This window comes from Rhodamnia argentea, chromosome 11, assembly GCF_020921035.1.
Source record: "Rhodamnia argentea isolate NSW1041297 chromosome 11, ASM2092103v1, whole genome shotgun sequence".
Classification (NCBI taxonomy): Eukaryota; Viridiplantae; Streptophyta; class Magnoliopsida; order Myrtales; family Myrtaceae; genus Rhodamnia; species Rhodamnia argentea.
In genome coordinates this window covers 16250449-16265398 of record NC_063160.1, presented here as the reverse complement: position 1 = coordinate 16265398, position 14950 = coordinate 16250449, and the positions used below count along the sequence as shown (strand labels likewise).

The 14950-nt window shown below is 39.7% G+C and overlaps 2 protein-coding genes and 1 pseudogene across 2 annotated transcripts in view; all 3 read right to left on the bottom strand.

The window, feature by feature from the left end:
- LOC125312773 (receptor like protein 22-like) overlaps positions 1 to 14950 on the bottom strand; it is a 64659-nt gene that overhangs the window by 36112 nt on the left and 13597 nt on the right. The window lies entirely within an intron of this gene.
- LOC125312945 (probable leucine-rich repeat receptor-like protein kinase At1g35710) lies at positions 2355 to 5014 on the bottom strand. The gene is made up of 2 exons (XM_048273039.1): positions 3016 to 5014; positions 2355 to 2809 (listed from the first exon to the last, which is right to left on the bottom strand). Exons 1-2 carry the CDS (start codon positions 5012 to 5014, stop codon positions 2355 to 2357), a joined length of 2454 nt encoding a protein of 817 aa, XP_048128996.1.
- On the bottom strand, positions 10521 to 13773 carry LOC125312944 (annotated as a pseudogene).

Here is a 14950-nt window from a genome sequence, read left to right as displayed (position 1 = left end):
ATTTTCGTGAAAAATGACTCCCTCGTCATATTTTTCACAAAACAAATGAAAGCAGCGGGCACGAATGAATGGAACTTTGTGCACGTCCATCAAGAAGCCAAGGTCTTCCCGGGCTTCATCTGTGTTGAGTTTTGGATCAGTACGCGCTACAGTGACTCGTGGGAAGTCATGGTCTTCATGACACTTTAATTGGGTGATGTTCGACCCTAAGAATTTCCAACCCATCGTAAGGGAAAAGGTCATGGACCAACCGTCCAGCCTTTTCTTCTCTTTTTGACTAACAAGCATTCAACTTAGAAAGCAAAAGATCCTAGTAACACCAACACGCAGTGCTCAAATGTCAAACCAATTACATTCACCATGTACTCTCAAGGAGAATTACCGAAAAAATCATAAAATCTATCGTAATTGTGTCAATTAAGTCTGAAACTTTTTTTTTTTATCGATTGAGCCCTAAATCTTTTGCAACCGTGCCAATTCAGTCCATTGGCCTGCCGGCGCCGACGTGATAAGTTTTTAATAAAACTTAATATTTTTAAATTTTTAGATTATTTTATTTTCTTATTAATTTTTTCTGCTTTGTTTTTTTTAGGATTTCAGCCGACGGGAGTTTGCCGGACCAAACCCTCAAAAAAGGGAAAAAAAAAAGACAGAAAAGTTATTAAAAAATAAATTTTATAAAAAAATTCAAAAATATTAAAATACTATTCTTAAAAATTGCCACATCGGTGCTAATCCAACCAAATGGACTGAAATGGTACAATTGTAAAAGGTTTAAGATTCAATCGGCAAAAAAAAAAATTTTGTGATTAAATTGACATAATTACAATAGATTTATGCCTTTTTTCATAAATTTCCCTGCACTCCCATTTTATTGGAACTGTCCTAGGTAAACTGCCCCTGTTGACTTTCCCAAAATAGTATGCACAAACTTTAATACACGACTTAACTTGCAGATGCCATGGAAAATTCTATAACAATATGGAGGGAGCCTTCTTTTTGTGGTTCAGAGTTACAATTGGAATCTCCTCGACAATCCTATCGTTCATGAAGTCTTTTTTGTGGTTCAGAGTTACGATTGGAATCTCCTCCACAATCCTATCGTTCACGAAGTCCGTGGCCTTTCCGGCTTCGGCTTCTTCATCCATTCGGCTTTCCTTTTCTCCGTCCTCCTCACTGTTCTTCCAAGCCATTTGGGTCTTATTATTCCGGAATAAATTTATGCATCCAAATTTTTCCCTCTTTTTTTAATATGAAAAAAGCGAGAGAGAGAATATGTGAATGACATTTCAAGCCGACGACTTCTTGGTTCTTGGATCTGTATTACTTCCAACGTTACGTAATCGGGAGCTCCTTCACCGTTAAATTCTATATCATAATGTTACATCTCCTGCCACATGCCTTTGATTACTCGATGTCTACAAATTAGCTCTTATATCATACAAGCTACTCTAACTAGCTCGACAGAAGTTAAATTTCAAGTTCAATCCGCAAATTAGCAGCAGCTCAATCGGACACCATGCAAAATCAAATCAACAATGGCAACTCATACAAATAAAGTCTCAAGTCGAATGTTGTGACATCGCTCGAATTTTGCGGCTTCATATCAGCATTTACTCGATAAAACTGGATGGGATAAGGATGCTAATAATGTTTAGCTTTTGTACGACGCTCATATTAGGATGGTGATTTTTTCAAACAATCATTTAAGTTATGTCGGAGATTTTTCTTGCCAGAAATTCCTACATGGCATTAACTACCAGCTAACCATGTCGAATGATTCCGCAACATCGTGATTGAGAAGTGGCAGCCCCTCCATCGTAAACTTCACGGTTGAATAATGATGATTCACTTAGAATTTGAGCCAGCACGACAAAGTCAAGAAGTCAAGGCCTTTGTCGAGTACGCACCTCCAAAGTCAACAAGTCAACGTCTTCGGACATGTATTGATCGTTGGACCACTAGACACGGTTCGTCTAGAGTAATCGTGCTCTTTTGTTTGTTCTCGTGATGTCGGATCTTAATCCATCGTAAAGAAGACGTTGGTCAATTGGCCTGTCTTTAATTGACGAGGAAGCCTACTAAACAGAAAGTATCCGAAATAATACGTGGTGAATATATACTACTTATGTACCCTAATCTTCATGGCCACAACAACATATTCTCAATTATCATGCATACCGATCTTACAGAAAAGACAAAAAAACAAAATGAAAATAAATCACTGTCCGAGAAATGCTTCTCGCATCTTATTGCTACTTAGGTAATTTCTAACCTAGCTAGTTTAAAATAAGTTTGACAAGACTTAAATGACACAAGCCCTATCCTTCGTATCCTCAATCGCGTTCACCAATTTACACCATCATTTTATCAATCGACTCTTCATTCAATGGTCCTTGCTCTTCTTGTAGGCTTGACGATGCTTCTCTTGATCCACCTTCCCACCATACTCCTTGATTATTTTTTTGGAGCTGCGCAAGCGAGATGGAATGGAAGGGTTGGGGCAACGCTAGTTTTGGAGCTCGAAAAGTTTCCGAAACTTGTTTCATCGTGGGTCGAGACTTTGGATCGCTACTTAAGCAAGCAAGCGCTAGAGAAACTACTAGAACGATACTTCTTGCAGTAGAATTCTCTCTTGGGATTGGCAAGCGCGGGTCTAATATCTGATGTAGCATAATATCTTCTCTAAAGAGCGTCGACAATATCAAGATGATATCGGCCGGATGCTCACCCATGATTGTTTCCATTGCTACCACTCCAAAGCTATATACGTCGCACTTCTCATTGATGACCAAAGTGTAAGCGAGCTCTGAAAAACAGAACAAAAAGTTGAAGAATTATGTGAGGCTCAAAACCAAGTTCTCAATTATATCTAGTGCACTATTGAACGGTGAATTTCGTAAGCATGATGGAGCATCAACGGTGTTGTTTACCACATGGCAGGTAAAGTGTACCGTTTTAGCTTTGTACCTCTAGTTATAACATTCTAGAAAAGCATGGAGGATTGTTGCTCACCCGGTGCTATATATCCACGAGTGCCTGCGATATTTGCAGTGAGATTCGATGAGAAATTAGGTTCTAGGAGTCTTGCCGTGCCGAAATCTGATAGGAAAGCCTGCATTTTGTTATCGAGCAAAATGTTGTTGCTAGATATGTCTCGATGAATAATTGGTCGAGCGCAATCGTGATGCAGGTAAGACAAGGCATGTGCCATATCCCAAACAATATTGAGTCTTTTAGACCAATCTAGCTCCACCGCTTCAACTTCATCTCTCAAAGCACAAAATAGACTCCCCCTTTCCATGTATTCATAAACCAAGAACATGCATCGCTTGTGTAAGCAAAAACCATGGAGCTTAATTATGCTTCTATGTCGTACTTCAGTCAAGTGTTTCACTTCGTTCCGGAAGCTCTTGTCAAATGATGGGTCCTCTGCTTGAAGACGGTGAAGTTTCTTCAATGCCACGATTTTCCCATTGGGCAATTGTGCTCTATAGACACTACCGTAACCGCCGGTCCCGATGCAATATTTAATGTCAAAATCTTCTGTTGCATTGATTATGTCTTCATATGCAATTCTCCCATCATAATTCCAGATTGACAAAAAATCTCCATTTTTTTCTATTGTCTCTGGTTGCTTGCTCTTCACTCTACTTCGAAATATGAACCAATAAGCAAGAACCAAACAGGAAATGACTAGTACAGCCATCAGTGGTATAAAGCCCGCCATTAGCATAACCCTAGACGTTCTTCTAGAACCATCAGTCCATTCCAAACCTTCATTGTCGGAGAAAACTCCATAAGGAACATTGCCCAGATTAATTGGAATTTTTCCCGTGAGATGATTGTACGACAAATCAATGTGATCTAAATTGGAAAGCTTTTTAAAATTGGGAATTGAACCGTGAAGAGAATTATTATGAAGATCGAGATAGTTTAACATGACCAAACTCCCAAGTTCATGAGGGATTTTTCCAGAGAAGTTGTTGAAGCTCAAATCTAGATAGGTGAGACTCTTCAAATTTCCCAATTCCGATGGAATAGCACCGTCGAATTCATTGTTACCTAAATCTAGAACCCTCAAGCTAGTTAAATGTGCTAGAGATGAAGGAATAGGACTAGTGAAGGAGTTTAAGCCTAGCCTCAACTCAATCAGGCTCTTCAAATTACCTATTGCTAATGGGATACATCCACTGAATTCGTTCTCTTCCATGCTCAGATATGCTAAGTTTGTCAACTTCCCTATTTCACGAGGAATAGGGCCAGTGAAGGAGTTTAAGCCCAGCCTCAACTCAATCAGGCTCTTCAAATTACCTATTGCTGACGGGATAGATCCACTGAATTTGTTACCTTCCATGTTCAGATATGCTAAGTTTGTCAACTTCCCTATTTCCAGAGGAATAGAGCCATCGAAATAGTTTCCTCCCAAATAGAGATGCATCAAATTAGACAAGAGACCAAGAGTCGAAGGGATATGGCCAAGAAGCAAATTGAAACTGAGATCTAGGTACCAAAGCTTCTTCAGATTTCCCAATTCGGGAGGGATGCGGCTACTAATATTATTCCTCTGAATATCAATGACTTCTAGCATGGCGAGGTTTTGGAGACAAATAGGTAACTCACCAGTTAGGTAATTGTAGGACAAGTTGAGGTGCCTGAGCTTTGGGAGTGCACATATTTGGAGGGGAATGATACCGCAGAAGCTGTTATAAGACAGCCCAAGAAAGGCGAGATTCGGGAGCAGAGAGAAATCCATGCTACTCAAATTACTTCCAACCGAGCAGTCGTACCGGTCGTACCAGACTGCTGGTGGAAATTTTATGCCGACGATGCTTTTGGAATCGTCGCACGAAATGCCGCGCCACTCGCATTTCGACAAGGAAGTGTTGCTCGTAACGTAGTCAGGCCACCATCCGCTGTAAAGAAGAGCATCTGTCTCTGTTCCGGTGGCAAGGGCCGGGAAGTTGTGGGAGAGAGCTAGCACAATAACCATCCATGTGGCTGCTGTGGTCATCAGCTGGCCAACGGGTTCGCTTACAGGATTCAAGCGACTCATATGGAATATCTTCATGCTTGAGAGAGAGATCTTCTTTTGCTTGGGAAGGGGAAAGCCTGAGTTTGCTGTCATTATATATAGAGAGAAGGGCAATCCAAAAAGAAATAACTTTTGCGGAGAGCAATTCAGCATAACGACTTGGAAGTCTTCAATCGACTAATTTTAAACTCTCGTGTCACCGTCACCGAGGTCTCTCCCCGTACGAGACACCAGGCGTTGGGGCCCAATGGTTTTTAGTGCAGATCCAATTCACACTTGCATTGCATGAACCATCTGCACAAGAATGATCGTTCGCCTCGGCCTCCCACGACAACACTTTGCTGCGTTTGAATCTTGCGGTGGAACCAATGTCTACTTCACTTTGGTCTCCATCGAGGTGGCCTAATCCTAATGGACTTCACATCTAATATCAAGAATGTTTTTTTGGATATAACCTAATTTGGTCATAGATTTCGTCTTAATCAAATCACTTTGTTTCAAAACATCGGATTATCGGCTGAGTGGCTAAACACTTAATTTAAATTCGGCGGCTTCCATCATAACGTCTTATATTCGAAATGATCTCGCTCGAATTGTATGCGTTCGTGACATTTGTTTGAGTCGAATGGCCCGAATACTTTATATTGTCAAAAAAAAAACACTGGAAAAAGCTAACAACTTATTTTGGACTACGTGTCCCGGATTTTGGAGTTGTGAAAGCAAGTACCCTTATGTCCCGTGACCTAATAACCTGTTTGATTGCTCAATGCAAACAAAATTAGCTCTTATATCCCATGAGCTGCTCTAACTAACTTGATAGAAGTTATATTTCAAGTTCAGAGGGACACCATACAAAATAAAACCAGCGATGGCTGCAGATAAAATCTCGAGTGAGATGTCGTGACATCGCTCGAATCTCATGGCTTTCGGCCACCGCTTGCTCGATAAAATTGGAGGGGATAAGGACACTAACGATATCATAACTTTTCATATTGGCCTCACCTTATGCGATAACTTTTTAAGCGAACATTTAATTTTCGTAATTATTGAAAGCAAATCACTTAAGTTACATCGATAATTTTCTTGCTGGAGATTCCTAAGTGACATTACTTTTCGGTGAGCCACGTAGAATGATTTAAAATTAAATTAATGCCACGATGGATTTTCATTTAAGGAAAATCGCCGATGTAATTTTTTCTTTTCCCTCAATCGGTCTTGTTTTTATTTTATTTATTTTTGAGTTCATGACAGCCGACCCCAACTAGTTTGGGATAAAGGTGATGTTGATGTTGAAAATCGCCAATGTAAATTTAGTTGTTTGGTTTTTAAAAGTTATGGCAGTAATTTTCTGACAAACGAAATATTATACTCATGAAATCTCTAAATTTGCTAGTTTTATGATTCGATTGGCAAAAAAAAAAAAAAACGGTTCCGTTTGTTTCGTAAAAAATAACTTTTAGAAAAATGTTTTATGGATTTTCCAGTGTTTGGTTCATGAAAAATAAGATAGTCAAGGAAAATATTTTTCACTCATAGAAAATACACCTTCAAACGTGGGAACTTTCTTCCCTCCACTCTTCACATTTCTTTTCTTTTTAATTATTTTAAAAAAATTCGAATTCTTTTAATTTTTCATTTTATTCGTTTTCTTATTTCTTATTTTCTTTCTTCTTCTTCTTCTTCTTCTTCTTCTTCTTCTTCTTCTTATGGTCGCTAGCCTCGGGTGAGGCTCCACCTCCCCAACGCCTCACCTATGTCCGGACCAACAGTGGTAGAGAGAAAAGATAAAAAATTAAAAAAATACATAAAACATTATTGAAAAATTCAGGTATTATTTTTATTTACAAAAAATTATACATGATGGCGTCGGCCGTGGGCTGTGGATAATTTTCGACCAAATGACGATGCGGAAAATCAAATTGGACTTTTCATACCAAACGGCATAAAATATTTTCCAGATCATTGTTAAGGTTTCTGCCAAACACCGGAGAATATCGTCATTTTCTTAGAAAACGGGAGCCATGGACCATGGATAATTTTCAATCAAATGATGACGCAGAAAATCAAATTGGACTTTTCATACCAAACGGCGTAAAATATTTTCTAGATCATTGTTAAGGTTTCTGCCAAACACCGGAGAATATCATCATTTTCTTTGAAAACGTGAGCCGTGGACCATGGATAATTTTCAAGCGAATGACGACGTAGAAAATCAAATTAGACTTTTCATACCAAATAGCGTAAAATATTTTTCAAATAATTTTTCAAGTTTCAGCCAAATACCGAAGAATATTATCATTTTCTTGAAAAACGACTCCCTCGTCATATTTTTCACAAAACAAATGAAATCTTAAACCAGCGTGCATGAATGAATGGAACTTTGAGCACGTCCATCGAGAAGTCAAGGTCTTCCCGGGCTTCATCTGTGTTGCGTTTTGGATCAGTACCGCACGCGCTACGGTGATTCATGGGAAGTCATGGTCTTTATGTCACAATAATTGGTTGATGTTCGGCCCTAAAAATTTCCAACCCATCGTAAGGGAAAGGGTCATGGACCAACTGTCCAGCCTTTTTCTTTTTTTTGACTGACAAGCATTCAACTTAACTATCGTCACATCGCTCGAATCTCATGGCTTCCCAACCATCCGTTGGTCGATAAAATTGGAAAGGATAAGGACACTAACAATAGCATAATTTTTGTGTTGTGCTCACTTCGATGTGATGACTTTTTAAGCGAGGATTTAATTTTCATAAGTTTTAAAAGCATATCACTTAAGTTACGCCGATAATTTTTTTGCTGGAAATCCCTTCACGTGGGATGATTTAATGCTAAATCAATGCCACAATGGATTTTCAAGTGAGAAAAATGGCTGATGTAATTTTAAGTGTTCGATTTTTAAAACTTATGGTAATGATTTTCCGACAAGCAAGATATTCTACTCATGCAACCTTTAAATTTCGCAGTTCTACGATTCGATTAGAATTTACACCAGCATACAGGCCAAAAAAATAAGGAAATTCAACCAGCATGCATATAAGGATGGAGCTTGTACACATCCATCACGACCAGAGATCTCAGGAGCATTAACCAAAATCACCTACTCCCATGGATAAAGAGTCAGTTGCGTACCTGGCTTGCTTGGAGAGTGAAAAACAGGCATAGCTTTGACGTCAAGGTCTTCTGGGGCTTCATCTCTGTTGAGTTTTTTATCAGTACGCGCTACAGTGACTCATGGGAAGTCATGGTCTTTGTGACACTTTAATTGGGTGATGTTCGACCCTAAAAATTTCCAACCCATCGTAAGGGAAAAGGTCATGGACCAACCGTCCAGCCTTTTCTTCTCTTTTTGACTAACAAGCATTCAACTTAGAAAGCAAAAGATCCTTGTAATACCAACACGCAGTGCTCAAATGTCAAACCAATTACATTCACCATGCACTCTCGGGGAGAATTACCAAAAAAGTCATAAAATCTATTGTAATTATGTTGATTCAGTCCAAAATTTTTTTTAATCGATTGAGTCCTAAACTTTTTGCAACTATGCCAATTCAGTCATTGGCCTACCGACGCCGACATGATAATTTTTTAATAAAACTTAATATTTTTGAATTTTTAGATTATTTTTATTTTCTTAGTAATTTTTTCTGTTTTTTATTTTTTTAGGATTTCGGCCGATAGGAGTTTGTCAAACCAAACCCTCAAAAAAAGGAAAAAAAGACAGAAAAGTTATTAAAAAATAAAATTTATAAAAAAATTCATAAATATTATAATACTATTCTAAAAAATTGCCACATCGGCGCGATCCAACCAAATTGACTGAAATGGCACAATTGTAAAAGGTTTAAGACTCAATCAGCAAAAAAAATTTGTGATTAAATTGGCATAATTGTAATAGATTTATGACTTTTTTGATAAATTTCCCTGCACTCCCATCTTATTGGAACTGTCCTAGGTAAACTACCTCTGTTGACTTCTCCAAAATAGTATGCACAAAGTTTAATACACGACTTAAGTTGCAAATGCCATGGAAAATTCTATATCAACATGGAGGGAACCTTTTTTTTTTGTGGTTCAGAGTTACGATTGGAATCTCCTCGACAATCCTATCGTTCATGAAGTCTTTTTTTGTGGTTCGAAGTTACGATTAGAATCTCCTCAACAATCCTATCGTTCACGAAGTCCGTGGCCTTTCCGGCTTAGGCTTCTTCATCCATTCGGCTTTCCTTTTCTCCGTCCTCCTCGCTGTTCTTGCAAGCCATTTGGGTCTTATTATTTTGGAATAAATTTATGCACCCAAATTTTTCTTTTCTTTTTTTAATATGAAAAAAAGAGAGAGAGAATATGTGAATGACATTTCAAGCCGACGACTTCTTGTTTCTAGGATCTGTATTACTTCCGACGTTACAGAATCGGGAGCTCCTCCAACGTTAAATTCTATATCATGATGTTACATCACCTGCCGCATGTCTTTGATTGCTCGATATCAACAAATTAGCTCTTATATCATACAAGCTACTCAAACTAGCTTGACAGAAGTTAAATTTCAAGTTCAATCCGCAAATTAGCATCAGCTCAATCGAACACCATGCAAAATCAAATCAACGATGGCAACTCATACAGATAAAGTCTCAAGTCAAATGTTGTGACATCACTCGAATTTTGTGGCTTCATATCAGCATTTACTCAATAAAATTGGATGGGATAAGGATGCTAATAATGTTTTAGCTTTTGTACGATCCTCATATTAGTACGGTGATTTTTTCAAACGATCATTTAAGTTATGTCAGGGATTTTTCTTGCCAGAAATTCCTACATGGCATTAACTACCAGCTAACCATGTTGAATGATTCCGCGACATCGTGATTGCGAAGTGGCAGCCCCTCCATCGTAAACTTCACGGTTGAATAATGATGATTCACTTAGAATTTGAGCCAGCACGACAAAGTCAAGAAGTCAAGGCCTTTGTCGAGTACGCACCTCAAAAGTCAACAAGTCAACGTCTTCGGACATGCATTGATCGTTGGACCACTAGACACGGTTCGTCTAGCGTAATCGTGCTCTTTTGTTTGTTCCCGTGATGTCGGATCTTGATCCATCGTAAAGAAGGCGTTGGTCAATTGGCCTTTCTTTAATTGACGAGGAAGCCTACTAAACAGAAAGTATCCGAAATAATACGTGGTGAATATACTTAGGTACCCCAATCTTCATGGCCACAACAACATATTCTCAATTATCATGCATACCGATCTTACTGAAAAGACAAAAAAAAAATTGTAAATAAATGACTGTCCGAGAAATGCTTCTCGCTCCTTATTGCTACTTAGGTAAATTCTAACCTAGCTAGTTTAAAATAAGTTTGACATGACTTAAATGATACAAGCCCAATCCTTCGTATCCTCAATCGCGTTCACCAATTTACATCATCATTTTATCAATCAACTCTTCATTCCATGGAAACTTACTGCTTGTATTGAGGCAAGTACTTCATGGTCCTTGCTCTTCTTGTAGACTTGACGATGCTTCTCTTGATCCACCTTCCCACCATACTCCTTGATTATTTTTTTGGAGCTGCGCAAGCGAGATGGAATGGAAGGGCTTGGGCAACGCTAGTTTTGGAGCTCGAAAAGTTTCCGAAACTTGTTTCATCGTGGGTCGAGACTTTGGATCGCTACTTAAGCAAGCGAGCGCTAGAGAAACTACTAGAACGATACTTCTTGCAGTAGAATTCTCTCTTGGGATTGGCAAGCGCGGGTCTAATATTTGATGTAGCATAATATCTTCTCTAAAGAGCGTCGACAATATCAAGATGATATCGGCCGGATGCTCACCCATGATTGTTTCCATTGCTACCACTCCAAAGCTATATACGTCACACTTCTCATTGATGACCAAAGTGTAAGTGAGCTCTGAAAAACAGAACAAAAAGTTGAAGAATTATGAGAGGCTCGAAACCAAGTTCTCAATTATATCTTGCACTATCGAACGGTGAATTTCGTAAGCATGATAGAGCATCAACGGTGTTGTTTACCACATGGCAGGTAAAGTGTACCGTTCTAGCTTTGTACCTCTAGTTATAACATTCTAGAAAGGCATGGAGGATTGTTGATCACCCGGTGCTATATATCCACGAGTGCCTGCGATATTTGCAGTGAGATTCGATGAGAAATTAGGTTCTAGGAGTCTTGCCGTGCCGAAATCTGATAGGAAAGCCTGGATTTTGTTGTCGAGCAAAATGTTGTTGCTAGATATGTCTCGATGAATAATTGGTCGAGCGCAATCGTGATGCAGGTAAGACAAGGCATGTGCCATATCCCAAACAATATTGAGTCTTTTAGACCAGTCTAGCTCCACCGCTTCAACTTCATCTCTCAAAGCACAAAATAGACTCCCCCTTTCCATGTATTCATAAACCAAGAACATGCTTCGCCTGTGTAAGCAAAAACCATGGAGCTTAATTATGCTTCTATGTCGTACTTCAGTTAAGTGTTTCACTTCATTCTGGAAGCTCTCGTCAAATGATGGGTGGGTCCTCTGCTTCAAGACGGTGAAGTTTCTTCAATGCCACGATTTTCCCATTGGGCAATTGTGCTCTATAGACACTACCGTAACCGCCGGTCCCAATGTAATATTTAATGTCAAAACCTTCTGTAGCATTGATTATGTCTTCATATGCAATTCTCCCATCATAATTCCAGATTGACAAAAAATCTCCATTTTTTTCTATTGTCTCTGATTGCATGCTCTTCCCTCTACATTGAAATATGAACCCATAAGCAAGAACCAAAAAGGAAATGACTGGTATAGCCATCAGCGGTATCAATTCCACCATTAGCGTAACCGTTGACGTTCTTCTAGAACCATCAGTCCCTCCCAAACCTTCATTGCCGTGGAAATCTCTTTCACGGACATTGAACAGATTAATTGGAATTTTCCCCGTGAGATGATTGCACGACAAATCAATGTACTCTAAGCTGAAAAGCTTTTTAAAATTGGGAATTGAACAGTGAAGAGAATTATTATGAAGATCAAGATAGTTTAACATGACCAAACTCCAAAGTTCATGAGAGATTTTTTCGGAGAAGTAGTTAGAGCTCAAATTGAGATGAGTGAGACTCTTCAAATTTCCTAATTTTGATGGAATAGCACTGTCAAATTCATTGCTACCAAAATCTAGAACCCTCAAGCTAGTTAAATGTGCTAGAGATGAAGGAATAGGGCCACTAAAGGAGTTTGAGCGCAGCCTCAACTCAATCAGGCTCTTCAAATTACCTATTGCTGATGGGATAGATCCACCGAATTTGTTACCTTCCATACTCAGATATGCTAAGTTTGTCAACTTCCATATTTCCAGAGGAATAGTACCAGTGAAGAAGTTTAAGCCCAGCCTCAACTCAATTAGGCTCTTCAAATTAACTATTGCTGACGGGATAGATCCACTGAATTCGTTACCTTCCATGCTCGGATATGCTAGGTTTGTCAACTTCCATATTTCCGGAGGAATAGGACCGGTGAAGGAGTTTGAGCGCAGCCTCAACTCAATCAAGCTCTTCAAATTACCTATTGCCAACGGGATAGATCCATTGAATTCGTTACCTTCCATGCTCAGATGTGCTAAGTTTGTCAACTTCCATATTTCCCGAGGAATAGGGCCAATGAAGGAGTTTGAGCGCAGCCTCAACTCAATCAGGCTCTTCAAATTACCTATTGCTGACGGGATAGATCCATTGAATTCGTTACCTTCCATGCTTAGTTATGCTAAGTTTGTCAACTTCCCTATTTCCAGAGGAATAGGGCCGCTGAAGGAGTTTGAGCGCAGCCTCAACTCAATCAAGCTCTTCAAATTACCTATTGCTGATGGGATAGATCCATTGAATTCATTATCTTCCATGCTCGGATATGCTAAGTTTGTCAACTTCCATATTTCCTAAGGAATAGGGCCAGTGAAGGAGTTTGAGCTCAGCTTCAACTCAATCAGGCTCTTCAAATTACCTATTGTTGACGGGATAGATCCATTGAATTCATTACCTTCCATGCTCAAATATGCTAAGTTTGTCAACTTCCCTATTTCCATGGGAATTGAGCCATTCAAAAGGTTTCCCCCCAAATCGAGATGCATCAAATTAGACAAGAGACCAAGAGTCGGAGGGATAGGGCCAAGAAGCAAATTGAAACTGAGATCTAGGTACCATAGCTTCTTCAGATTTGCCAATTCAGGAGGGATGCGACTACTGATATTATTACTCTGAATATCAATGGCTTCTAGCATGGTGAGGTTTCGGAGACAAATAGGTAACTCACCAGTTAGGTAATTGTGGGACAAGTTGAGGTGCCTGAGCTTTGGGAGTGCACATATTTGGAGGGGAATGATACTGCAGAAGCAGTTATAAGATAGCCCCAGAAAGGCGAGATTCGGGAGCAGAGAGAAATCCATGCTGGTCAAATTAATTCCAACCAAGCAGCCGTAGCAGCATCCTAGTGGCAAGTTTATTTCGGCGACACTACCAGAGTGGTCGCACGAAATGCCGCGCCACTCGCATTCCGACAAGGAAGTGTTGCTCGTAACGTGGTGAGGCCACCATCCGCCGCGAAGAAGAACATCTACCTCTGTTCCGGTGGCGAGGGCATGGAAGTTGTGGGAGAGAGCTACCGCAATAACCATCCATGTGGCTGCTGCGGTCATCAGCTGGCCACCAGTTTCGCTTACAGGATTAAAGCGAATCCAATGGAATATCTTCATGCTTTATACAGAGAGAGAGGGAGAGAGAGAGAGAGATGATCTCTTCTTTTGCTTGGGAAGGGGAAAGCCTGAGTTTGCTGTCATTATATATAGAGAGAAGGGCAATCCAAAAAGAAATAACTTTTGCGGAGAGCAATTCCCCATAACGACTTGGAAGTCTTCAATCGACTAATTTTAAACTCTCGTATGACCATCACCAAGGTCTCTCCCCGTACAAGACACCAGGCGTTGGGGCCCTATGGTTTTTAGTGCGGATCCAATTCACACTTGCATTGCATGAACCGTCTGCACGAGAATGATCGTTCGCCTCAGCCTCCGGCGACAACACTTTCCTGCGTTTGAATCTTGCTGTGGAACCCATGTCTACTTCACTTTGGTCTCCATCGAGGTGGCCTAATCCTAATGGACTTCACATCTAATATCAAGAATGTTTGTTCGGATATAACCTAATTTGGTCGTAGATTTCGTCTTAATCAAATCACTTTGTTTCAAAACATTGGATTATCGGCTCAATGGCTAAACACTTAATTTAAATTCGACGGCCTCCATCATAACGTCTTATATTCGAAATGATCTCGCTCGAATTGTATGCGTTCGTGACATTTGTTTGAGTCGAATGGCCTGAATACTTTATATTGTAAAAAAAATCATTGGAAAAAGCTAACAACTTATTTTGAACTACGTGGGGAAAAGTACATTAAAAGTGTCATAACTTGTGTACGACGTTCACTGGAGTGCCATAACTTTCAAAACGTTCACTTAAGTGCCATAACCTTCAAAAATCGTTCACTTGAATGCTACATTTGACAAAATTGTTCACTTGAGTGCTACAGTAACTTTTCCAGCGTGCCACGTCATCTTTTCGACGAGCCACGTCGGCTTTCTGGCGTGCCACGTCAGCTTTCCAGCTGCCACGTCGGCTTTTCCGGTATCCACGTCAACATAGCACTCAAGTGAACAATTTTTGAAAGTTATTGCACTTAAATGAACATTTTGAAAGTTATGGCACTCAAGTGAACGCCGTACAAAAGTTATGGCACTTCTAGTGTACTTTTCCCGGACTACGTGACCACGATTTCAGAGTTGTGATAGCAAGTACCCTTATTTCCCATGAGCTAATAACCTGTTTGATTGCTCAATGCAAACAAAATTAGCTCTTATGTCCCACGAGCTGCTC

Bases quoted from the DNA above. Each gene is read 5' to 3' on its own strand.
- LOC125312945 (XM_048273039.1), bottom strand. From the start codon at position 5,014: ATGACCACAGCAGCCACATGGATGGTTATTGTGCTAGCTCTCTCCCAC. The intron at 2,810-3,015 runs GTGAGCAACAAT...TCTGTTTTTCAG, and splicing joins TCGTGGATATATAGCACCGG to AGCTCGCTTACACTTTGGTC.